Genomic DNA, 12315 nt, shown 5'->3' on the forward strand with positions numbered 1-12315 from the left:
GAGCATTGCTACACACATGAATATAGCGTGTGTTGTGCATTGTATTTTATTAGCAATTGTAACATTGTTGTCTTCTGATATTTCCCAGAATTTAAATCTCTGAAGTGGATCATCATAAAGCATCTGCAGAATAAGGCAACTTGAGAGTATTCATGGAAAAACATAATTGCCATGGATTTCCAAGGACAAGAAAGAACAAGAAACAGAAGAGGCAGAATTTCCTCTAACTGAAAAACTGAAAAAAATAAAAATAAATTGGAGTGTATCATATAATTCCTTTGAAGAAGCTCTTCTCACATTAAGCAATAATGTTTACAGAATGCTCCAAAACTGTACAATCCATGCATATGCTGTATGGAACAAAATATTATGCGATGCTCTGAATGGTCATAAATGAATTGATCATTCATACAGTCTGGAATAAACAGTAACTCAAGCTTTCATATCATTTTATGGAGGCCTTGCATAGCCAGTTGACCACAGGGGAGCAATCTGGAGGTTTAGAAAAGCAGAATGAGACTCCAGCGGACAGCCCCCAGCCACATTCAGTCCCACAGTATCATGAACAGAACAAGGTTGTCACCCAGCAGCAGCATGCACAACAGCATGCACAACAGCATCTCAATATTGAGAGAAAACGTCTCAGATTGCAGAGGAAAACTGCTCGGGAGACAGAGACTGTTGAAGACGAAACGTCACCGAGAAGTTCTAAATGTCTTGACACTAACATGAGGCAGCCTAGTGAAATGCCATCTGGAGCTGCACCATCCTGTTCCACGGATGAGGCCCTGGAAGGTACACCTAGCCAGAAACGTGAGCGTAAACCTCAAAAGCCCGGAAAGTATGTGTGCTCATACTGTGGTCGTGCTTGTGCTAAGCCCAGTGTGCTTCAGAAACATATTCGATCCCACACTGGAGAGAGACCTTACCCCTGTGTACCATGTGGGTTCTCCTTCAAGACTAAAAGTAACCTTTACAAGCACAGAAAGTCCCACACTCATAGGGTGAAAGCTGGTCTGACTGCAGAAACGGAGGGACCAGGTATAAGTTGTTCAGAGGAGCCAGAATCAGATGAAGAAAGCCAACCATCTTCCTTTTTAGAAAAACAAACAATGTCCATTGAAAAGTCAAATGTCACAGAAAAGGGCTCTGAGGGACAGTTACAAGGTATAGAAGACTCCCATGCAGTTAAAAAGAGACTTGCAATGAGACTTAGCAGAGGAAGACGAACACCTATAGGATCGTCTGATGAAGCGTCCTCATCGTTTGGTCTAAGTAACAAAGGTAGCACAGAGTCTGGCTATTTCTCTCGATCTGAGAGCACAGAAGTCTCTCAAGATAGTCCACCAAACACAAGTGCCAAAAGCTATGCAGAGGTCATACTTGGAAAGTTTGGTCGCCTTGGTCATTTACAAAGGACTGCTCATGAACAACATGGCAATCCTGCTGGGCAAGAAGGGAAAAGAATTCCATTCACTGTGCCTAAAAAGCAAGTTATTGACCACATAACTAAACTCATTACCATCAATGAGGCTGTGGTAGACACCAGTAAGATTGACAGTGTCAAACCCAGAAGGTTCTCACTCTCTAGGAAAATCAGCACAGAAGTGAAGCCAACCTCTTCTAAAGAGTCCTTTCTTCACAGTCCAAAAGAAATAGATCTGAGTGCAAAGAGCAGTGGTTCCATTACTCTTGGTGTACCTTGTGAGAAATTTCAGCACCATTCTCTTAGTATCCAGCAAGCTGACCCGACCACCACTGCTCCTCTTCTAAGAAGTCACTCTATGCCCTCAGATGCAGGTGTTAGTGATGTGTCTGAAACTTCTCGTAGCCTTCGCCTTAGCCAATCCTTTGATGACCAGCAGCCAGTTCAGAATCGGCGTCACGGTATGCTAAGACGGCAGCCTGCCATTGAATTGCCCATAGGTGCTGAAATGACCATGGGGGAACAATGCTATTCCAGCTCACCATTCCATCCCTCAGTTTCTACAGTGCCTAATCCCAGCCTGAAACAAGAGCCATTTGAGTGTGATGCATGTGGTATAGTTTTTACTGACTGGGAGAGATATCAAACACACAAACAGCACTGCTGCACGCTTCACATTTCTCAACAAACTGAAAGTCAAGTCTATCAAGTGGAAGAACCCACAAGAACACACACAACTCGTCCTGGTGCTTTTGCATTTAGAAAAAGAAGGAAAGAACAGAGTATTGAACATGAAGATCCTTCTTTACCCTCTGTTTCTTATATACCACTGAAAGGTTATAAACCATCTTGTGAACAGCCTGTTAAAGGGACCACTCAAGAACATGGTACAGAAGGTGCTTTGCAAGGAATATCTGTCATACAGCATACTAGTTCATTTGAGAAACATGATAGTGCTTTAAAAACCCCTGGACCAGATGAGGTCTCTCACTCTCATGATGTCTCTCACTGTTCTCCTTACTCACAATCAAAGCAGCAGGCAAGTAAACCATCCTTCCGTAAACTTGTACGTCAACACAATGTCCAAGTGCCAGAAATCCTGGTCACTGAAGATTCAAACACCAACACCATGGCAGCATCACCCCCTCCAACTGTCCCCAAAACAAAGGACGTTGAGAAAGTCAGCGAGTTCCAATGGCCCCAAAGAAGTCCAACTTTGGCCCAACTTCCAATTGAGAAGTTGCCACCTAAAAAGAAACGTCTTCGTCTCGCAGAAGCTGCCCAGTCATCAGGGGACTCAAGCTTTGAATCAATGTCCCTGCCTCACAGTCCAAGTCAGGACAGTTGTGTGTCTCATACCTCCAGTCGATCAACTTCATTTGAAGAGGCTTGCAAAGGTGATGCAGACACGACGCCAACTAGGAGATCAAGAACCACTCATACTTTGACAATTCCCACAAATTCTCACCGAGAAATGAGGCGCTCTGCATCTGAGCAGGCGTCCCATGTTCCTCAACATGCTAACCTTATTACGGAAACTCGCAGTAAGTCATTTGACTACAGTAGTTTGTCTCCAGATCGAACCCCTGCAGGATGGAGAGCAAGGCGGAAATGCCTTCTAATGAGGCATAGTGCAGTGAGGGAACCTGAGGAGGAAGACCAATCTTCTAAAGCCATCAACACTAGATCTCCCACTCGAAGGACTAATACATCGCCTAGCTATAGCCCAGGCACCTCCTACAGTCCAACCACCACCCATCTTGTGACTTTAAGCAATACTGAACACTCATTTGGTGATAAGCAGGTCATGCAATCACAGCATGTTTTATCAGAGAATACCCAGCAGAATGCATTGCAGTTGACCCCAATGATTCACAATGATCAGCCCACAACAGTGGGAAGTCTTCTTTGTCCATCAGGTGCTGCCAGAGCTCATTATTCTTCAATGTCGACAGGACTTAAGCTTGAAATTCCAGTGGAGAATGAACTGGTGAATTCTGATACAAGGGTCAACCAACCATACCTCACTCATTATCGCCATCAGAATCTTGGTTTTGATGTTACTTCAAACCCAGAACCACTGAGACCTTTACCAGCCCAGAGAATTCCAGTCCGTCTTAATTCACACCTTCCTCATTATGCAGGCTCAATTTACACTACAGTTTCACAAACATTTACCGAAAGGCCTCAGGAACCTTGCTGCTCTGGAGTCAGTTCGGTTGCAGTGGCTTCGAAGTTTGAAATCATAGACCAACAACCAATATCTGATGGCTCCAAATCAGTAAGTGCTGGCGCAACCAAACGTGTGCTGTCCCCCACGAGCAGTGAAGAGCTCATCCCAGAAAGTGAGCAACAACAAAAACGAGTGAAAGAGGAGGACGACAATCAGGAAAATGAAAGTGGAATTGATAAAGTTTTGATCGAATGCAAGAAGGAAGAAATACTTGGTGAGCAAAGTGTCATCTTCCCTATAGAACACAAAGAACCATCATTTCCAACTCTTAACACTAACCTTAATTTTAGCTGGTGCTATCTAAACTACTTGAAGCCCAATCCATCCATACAGAGTGAACAACAAAACTCAGTCTATTCTTCATGGTGTACAAGTACCCGCAACCCATACCCTCCTGGCCTGACAAGCAAGGACATGCTAGCCCTGTTGCACTGCAGGCAGAGACATGCAGGACTCATCTACACCACGGCGGCCCTATCACCCTCGCTGGACAGGAAACAAGAAACACCTGACTCCCAAAAGCCTAACGTGACTGAGGTAAATGTAACAACTCTTGAATTTATAGTTAATGCATGACAATTCTTACACTCCAAGCTGGTCATTAGTTGTTTAACCAGCCACCATTTTCTCAAAACAACTTGACCATTTAAAACTTGAAGGAGAATGACTAATATGGTAGCTGACATTGATTTTATTAACTTGGGGGCTTATGTTTGTTTAGCTCAGTGTTTTAAAATGTATATGAGTGTTTTAGTAACATAAAAGGTTAAAATTGACTTAAAAATATCACAATTAGCTTTACAGTCCACATTCCAGTCTTTTATTCTTTTCTATTTATTTTTTTTTAAACTTACTCTTGACAACGTAAAAGTAAGTCAGATCTAATGCTGTCTGGAAAATGTTGAATGAGCCCCCCCCCCCATCTCTGTCTCCCTGGGCACCCGGAATAGGGTTGGTGAACTTGCCCGTGTCTCTCTCGAGTGTAGGTACATGCCACCCAGCCCACAGAACCGAAAGAAACCCAGCAAGCTGAGTTGACAGAGGTAGAAGAGAAAACATCGGAGGAGAAGGAGGATCGACTATCTACCTCCAAATACAGCTCACGGGTTCAGATTTGTGAGGGAGGGTAAGTCATACTAATACATAACACTTGTACAAATGCAATGTGTAAACGTAAGATGTTGTAGATGATTGCAGTATATCTTCGCTACGGTGTATGCAAGGCAGCATTGTATATACATATTTTGTTGCATTTCTTCACAATTTTCTGCAAGCAATTCAACATAAATGTCCATTCAAACGTTTTGTAGATACTTAATTCTTATGTAAACTATCTTTGTGCTGTCTATTTATGTAAACATAATACTAATTTGCAATTCATCATGAAAACAGCAAGGCCAAGTCCGATATATATGGAAGCAAGTTTCCGCCACTAAATAAAAAATAAAAAGGTAATTGCGATTTTACATCTCGCAATTCTGACTTTTTTTCTTACAAATTGCGAGTTATAGTCAAATTTTTATTTTTTCCTCAGAATTGGACTTAACTGGCAATAACTCGCAATTGTGAGACTATATCTCTCAATTCTGAGAAATTACGTCAGAATTGTGAGAAAAAAGTCAGAATTATATCTTGCAGTTCCGACTTTATTTCTTGCAATTGTGAGTTTATTATTATTTTAGTAACATAAAAGGTTAAAATTGACTTAAAAATATCACAATTAGCTTTACAGTCCACATTCCAGTCTTTTATTCTTTTCTTTTCTATTTATTTTTTTTAAACTTACTCTTGACAACGTAAAAGTAAGTCAGATCTAATGCTGTCTGGAAAATGTTGAATGAGACCCCCCCCCCATCTCTGTCTCCCTGGGCACCCGGAATAGGGTTGGTGAACTTGCCCGTGTCTCTCTCGAGTGTAGGTACATGCCACCCAGCCCACAGAACCGAAAGAAACCCAGCAAGCTGAGTTGACAGAGGTAGAAGAGAAAACATCGGAGGAGAAGGAGGATCAACTATCTACCTCCAAATACAGCTCACGGGTTCAGATTTGTGAGGGAGGGTAAGTCATACTAATACATAACACTTGTACAAATGCAATGTGTAAACGTAAGATGTTGTAGATGATTACAGTATATCTTCGCTACGGTGTATGCAAGGCAGCATTGTATATACATATTTTGTTGCATTTCTTCACAATTTTCTGCAAGCAATTCAACATAAATGTCCATTCAAACGTTTTGTAGATACTTAATTCTTATGTAAACTATCTATGTGCTGTCTATTTATGTAAACATAATACTAATTTGCAATTCATCATGAAAACAGCAAGGCCAAGTCCGATATATATGGAAGCAAGTTTCCGCCACTAAATAAAAAATAAAAAGGTAATTGCGATTTTACATCTCGCAATTCTGACTTTTTTTCTTACAAATTGCGAGTTATAGTCAAATTTGTATTTTTTCCTCAGAATTGGACTTAACTGGCAATAACTCGCAATTGTGAGACTATATCTCTCAATTCTGAGAAATTACGTCAGAATTGTGAGAAAAAAGTCAGAATTATATCTTGCAGTTCCGACTTTATTTCTTGCAATTGTGAGTTTATTATTAGCAAGGGCATCTGTTGTTGTCTCTGTTGTTATTCTGTTTTTCTACTCTGAAGCAACAGCCTGTTTCCACCACTGAATAAAAAAGGAAAAAAGTAACTGTTTTTTTGTCCCACAATTCTGACATTTTTCTCACAATTGTGAGTTTACATCTCACAATTTGGCATTTTTTCTCAGAACTGTGAGATCTAAAAGCGCAATTGCGAGTTACAAATGAACATGCAATTGTGAAAAAATAAAGTCAGAATTGTGTAATATAAACTTACAAAACTAACTTTTTCTCGCAATTGTGTTTACATCTCTCAATTATGACTTTTTTCTTGCAATTGTGAGTTTATATCTCACAATTGACTTTTTTTCACAATTGTAAGTTTATATCATTCGAGCCTGAGAAAAAAAGTCATAATTACAAGATGTAAACTCGCAATTGTGAGAAAAAAATCGTAATTGTGAGATAAAACGTTTTTTTTTATTCAGTGTTGGAAATGGGCTTCCATGGGTCTAGTGTTGCCATCTTGTGGACAAACCAATTAGCGCAAAAAAAAAATATTCAAGTTCACTGCGAGCGTGCACATGTAAAACTCGAAGTATATTTTGGGGCGTGACATATGCATTCTAGAAATTTTCATGTTTGTCCAGTTATGACCAGTAAAATTCCTTTGTATTTATTTATTTTTATTAGAGTTGCAACGATCTGGTAACCCCTTTCACAAAAGTGCTTATCAACGTGTGCATCTTGTTGCCATCTCCAGTATTTTGTTGTTAGCGTTGCTCCATCTCTTCCATTTTTTTTCAGACTGTGAAACAACAGCCTGGGCCAGTGTTGCCACCTTGTGGACAAACTAATTTGTGCAAAAAAATCAATGCACATGTCCAGCCTACACATACAGAATACATGTAATTCGAAAATTCAGACTGTGCGTGCTTATGTGACATAATGCACATTAGCCGCGTTTCCACTGTCAGGCCAAAAGCGGGCGTGCTAGTGCGTGCCAGGGTCAGTTGCATTTCCACTGTCACTTTCGGAGCTTGATCGTGCCTCGCCGGTGCTTCCTCGGGGCCAACGGCCCGGGTCTTTTGGCCCGACGAAAACCTTGGGCCAAAGCGGGCCAGCTGGGGCTAGAGGAGTGGCTATGAACAATGGCGGAGTTTCTCCGCTTCTGGAGAGTGTGACTAATTTTCAATCCTGATAAATTAATTCATTATGATCAATGTATCACTTTTTATTGTAAAACATCAATGCTTTTGGATTAAAATCTTTAACAAAGCATGCAAACAAACGGCCGCTTTTATCATGTTTGTTTTGTGATCGCGCTAGTTCCAGTGACTTATTTCTTATTAGTTTTCTGCTAACTTTTCTTTGTTGGTGGAATGATGGGGTTGCGTGACGTTGTTCCTGAGAGGCATGTAAAGACATGTTTTAGTGAAGCGCAGCGGAGCTTCTGGCCTGACGGTGGAAACGCAGCGTGATTTTGGCCTCGGTGCTACAGGTCCAAGGGTATTAGTCCCGCCTGGCCCGTTTAAAGCACTGGCTCGCACTGGCCCGACAGTGGACAAGCGGCTATTGTCATCTGTATACTGTACGCATACCGACGCATATATGTAAAAAACGATGTAAACTTTGGGCTATATTTTTTCAGCATATACTCCATATGATTAGCACATGCACACTAGAAAATGTAATCCAGTATCTATGCTATTTTATAAGTTATGGCCGATGAAATGTGCTGAATTATGAATTGTGCTGGTTTAAACCAGTATCTTGTAACCAAGTGCTTGGCAACGTGGTTGTCAATTGTTGTTGTCGCGTCTCTTCCGTTTCTTTTTCGACTGTGAAACAACAGTGTTGCCACCTTGTGGCAAAAAATACATAGATTAGTAAATAAAAAATAAGGCGCATGAAAATTCTGCCTGCTTGCATAGAGTATGTGCGTACTTTGCTAATGATGACATTTATGGCATGCTCAGTTCAAATACTGTACCTTAGCATATGCATAAAAACCGAAGCACGCTCTGTGCTATACAGGATCGAAGAGATGTTCATTAGAGTAAGTGGTTATTTTTAACGAAAGAGGGAAGTCTAAATAATATAATAATCTGAGCTATGAATTAGAACTCTGAATCAGTCTGGCTTCAAGCCTTATATGAACTACAAAAGAAGTCATACACACTACTACAAGAAAGAAATGTAAGTTTTCAAGGTTATGTAGTCTGTCATGACTGAGATCAGTTTACAGGCACACATCTTCCTAGAAACAACCATCTGTGGTGTTTCTGAGGAATGATGGCACTTGTAACACACAACATACTCTTCACAGCAGCCATCAAATTGACTCATAATTTGGCTGTGCTCTTCCACCATGCAAGTATGGTCTCTGGGGAACGTTAATACAGAGTTTAGGACACATTTCTGTCCCTTCAGAATGAAAAGGCTGAAGGTGGTTAAGGTGGTTTGTGAATCTTAAAATGGAAGCACTGAGGTTTAAGTTGATTTATGAGGCGAGTGATTTTGCGTGAAGGTTTAGAAAACCGATTTAGTAAGCGTTTCAGGTGGAGGTTAATTATGTGGTTTCTGCACAATTTACCTCTATTTAAAACACTCATGATTTATATATATAAATAGTTTTTAAGATTCTGTGACAAGACCGAAGCTCTTTCTTTAGACATTAAGTATTGAACTTAAGTGCATAACTTAACCCACACCCTGCTACAGACATGAATGTTACTTAAAAATCTAATTTTAAAATCAAATCATGATTTTTATTAGACCTGGCAGATGATAAATTGGGCAAAACATCATACATACTTACATTAAAGGAGGGACACATGCAAATCTTTTGTAGGTTCCACTTTTTAGCAATTTAACATATCCTTGCTGAATAAAAGTATTAATAAAAAATAAAAAAAATGTGCTGACCCCAAACTTTTGAATGATAGTGTATATTGTTACTAAAAAAAGTAAATGCTGTTATTTTTAACTTTTTTATTTATTTATCAAAGAATCCTGGAAAAAGTGTCACAGATTCCAAACAAACAAATAAATACATATATGCATACATACTGTATGTTTCCAACACTGACAATAAATTCAGCATATTAGAATTATTTCTGAAAAAGAACTAAAGTATATTAAAATAGAAAACCGTTACAATATTACTATTTTTACTGTATTTTTGATCAGATAAATGCAGCCTTGATGAGCATAAGGGACTTTAAAAAAACATTACAAATCTTACTTATCCCAAACGTATTGTACGGTAGTGTATGTTTGGAATGACATTTGTTATTGGATCACATTAATACAATTTTTACTGTGTGAAAAACAGTAGTCTGTTACTTTGGGAAACCACATTTTAAATAGCTGCACAGTCTAAAACTAAAACACTAAGCCTCCCCAGAATTGAACTCTATTATGACTGTTATTTTTAAGAAAGCTGGCGCACAGTTCTTGATTTGTGCTAATGTTATTGGCTATGAGCATCTGGTCGGGTCCCCCCTCCCCCCCTCTCAGCTGTTTGGATTGGCACAGACGGCTGGACTCTGGGCACAGAGCGCCATTGCAAGAACCCCAGGTTTGAGCCGGGGTGGTGGTGAAGGGGGTCGGAAGGGAGGGGGGCCCTAGTTCTTGACATTATAAATGGTGCTCTGTTTGAGGTCAAGTGGAGGCCCCGTTTTGGGACTTTCTGGACACAAACAGGGTGGATACCCAGCCAGACTACCCATGTGTGTGTGTGTGTGTGTGTGTGTGGGTAGGCGGAGGGGGTGTGTATGGATATATATGCACGCCTGGTGTCTGAAAGAGGGACTGTGCCAAGCATATCAAGCTGTTTAAGAGCACCTTTAAAAGCGTAGCATGCAGGTGCCATAGATTGGAGATCAGATCTCCCACACAGACCAGTGAGATCAGTGTATAGGCTTCTTTATGCACGTATTCCAGGCCAGAGGCTATGCTCCGCTGCTATTTTAATTAACCTAGAGGTGATGTTGAGAACTTACAGTTTCAATGTCAACCTACATGTGCTGTTTTCTGTTACATTCTGTTTGTTTAACATTAAATAAATATCGCCAGTCTAATATGATTCACCTTTTGGTTGCAGCCAGTTAAAAGGTTAGTTCACGTTGAAAATATGTGCTGATTTCGAAATTGCATGCTAGCATACTGCTCTTACTATTCCTGCCATAGAAAGAGATGGTACAAATAGTGGTACGCTAATATGCAGTTTCAAAATTCAGTATCTGTTATTATTTAATCAACAACTCCACATGTAATCTCTTGAAATACATGAGATACGAAAATAAGTGTGCTTAAATTGTATTTAATGTGCCCTTGTAGTGTACTTCAGATCTTACAAAAGTGCAGTTTAAAAAAAAACAAGAAAACCTCAAACTTGCAGGTGACATGAATCAAAAGGCATTTAATTGCACTTTCATGGCTATGTTTCTTAACGCACTTAAATACATTTTTAAAAGCACTCTTTACAATAATGTCAAATTAAAAACTTTATTTTGAAGTACATGTTAAAGCAATGTTTTAATAATCTTTTGTCAGGCTTTACAGGCGTACACTTATTTTGTGTTGATTAACATACCTGAGTATAGTTTTAACAATGTGTTGACATTACATTTAAAGTTAATCAATCGTAGAATATAGTGCACTAAAGTGCAACTTCATCATTACAAATCTGTATTTACAAATATATCCAAAGACATGACATACAAGTTTCACAAGAAATTACATATTTTAGTTTATCATAAACGCTTATCAGTACATTCAGCAGTACACTGTAACTATACACACTGTACGTATAAAGATGTGCTTAAGTCCTACTTAAGTGGGTCACTCTAAAATTCATCTAATTTGAACTGTAATGTGGTTTAACTGAATCACAATTAACAGACAATTAAGTTTCTGAAAACCTTACATTCAGTATGCACTTAAGCATATTGTTTTATTTCCATAATAAGTATAACTCTTTTTAAAAGTATGCTTATATTCTTTTTTTAGAAGGTTTCCAGCGTACTGTTATTTATAATAAGAACCAAAAATAGCAAAAGTAGTCCATACGGCTTGTGCATTATATTCCAAGTCTTCTGAAGCCATGTGATAGCTTGTCGAGGGAACAAAAATTGTGCATCAGTGGATGCAAAAATCAGTGGATTTTATTTTTCCTCCGCTCTGCAATACAACTTAAATCTAATTTAATTCAAATATCTTGTGTTTGTCACCAGGTGTAGCACATTGATCTCACATGACCTTTGACCTACATAAATATGACTCATTCGGTTATTCTAAACGAGTCTGTTGTTCAAAACTTGTGTTTTGGTTTTTAGCCCAAGTGTCCAGAATTTTTAGGATTGGCCCATAAGTTTCCTTTTGGTACCTAGCACTAATTGTGATACGTCTATGATTTTTTTTTTTTTTTACCATTTTTAGAGTTTGACCCCGTTATGCATATAAACTGCACTCTCAAAATTCTGCAATACTTCTTTCAAATAGTTCTATTCTGTTCCACAAAAGAAAGAGATTTCTGGGTTATCTGTAGTCTCATGCTCAAGTAGTTCATCTGTTATCTGTCAGTGAGGGTGACGTTCTTTCAGCTGTTATGTTGTGTTTTCCAGCTACAGGTCGAGTGAAGAGTATGTGTACGTCCGGGGCCGCGGGAGGGGCCGATATGTATGTGAAGAGTGTGGAATACGCTGTAAGAAACCCAGCATGCTGCGCAAACACATACGACTGCACACGGACGCTCGGCCCTACGTCTGCCAGCACTGCAACTTCGCCTTCAAAACCAAAGGTACTGTATGCTGCACAGCTGAGGAATGGACTTCTGTGGCATTCAGTCCACGTCTGCCCATATTACATTTCATTAATATTACTAACAGACATGTATGAATTAGATAAAAAGTCAATATAAGCCCATCTATATATCAGTGTACAACTAAAAGAGAAAGTTTTTTGCAGATATGGACATTTCACATGTACAGTCTTTTACTTCCGGTAAATATTTTGTCAATGCCATGTAAACTTATTTAAAGGGGTCATATGATGCTT

General features: G+C 39.4%; 1 protein-coding gene across 1 annotated transcript in view; it reads left to right on the plus strand.

Moving 5' to 3' along the window:
- Positions 1 to 252: 252 nt before the first annotated feature.
- LOC107569862 (transcription factor HIVEP3-like) overlaps positions 253 to 12315 on the plus strand; it is an 18168-nt gene continuing 6105 nt past the window's right edge. The window contains exons 1-3 of the mRNA XM_016256021.1: positions 253 to 4196; positions 5578 to 5717; positions 11883 to 12058. Of these exons, the coding sequence (XP_016111507.1) occupies positions 453 to 4196; positions 5578 to 5717; positions 11883 to 12058 (4060 nt within the window). The 5' untranslated portion in view covers positions 253 to 452. The remainder of the gene's footprint in view (positions 4197 to 5577; positions 5718 to 11882; positions 12059 to 12315) is intronic.

Source organism: Sinocyclocheilus grahami, unplaced genomic scaffold (genome assembly GCF_001515645.1).
Source record: "Sinocyclocheilus grahami isolate Dianchi unplaced genomic scaffold, SAMN03320097.WGS_v1.1 scaffold1389.1, whole genome shotgun sequence".
NCBI lineage: Eukaryota > Metazoa > Chordata > Actinopteri > Cypriniformes > Cyprinidae > Sinocyclocheilus > Sinocyclocheilus grahami.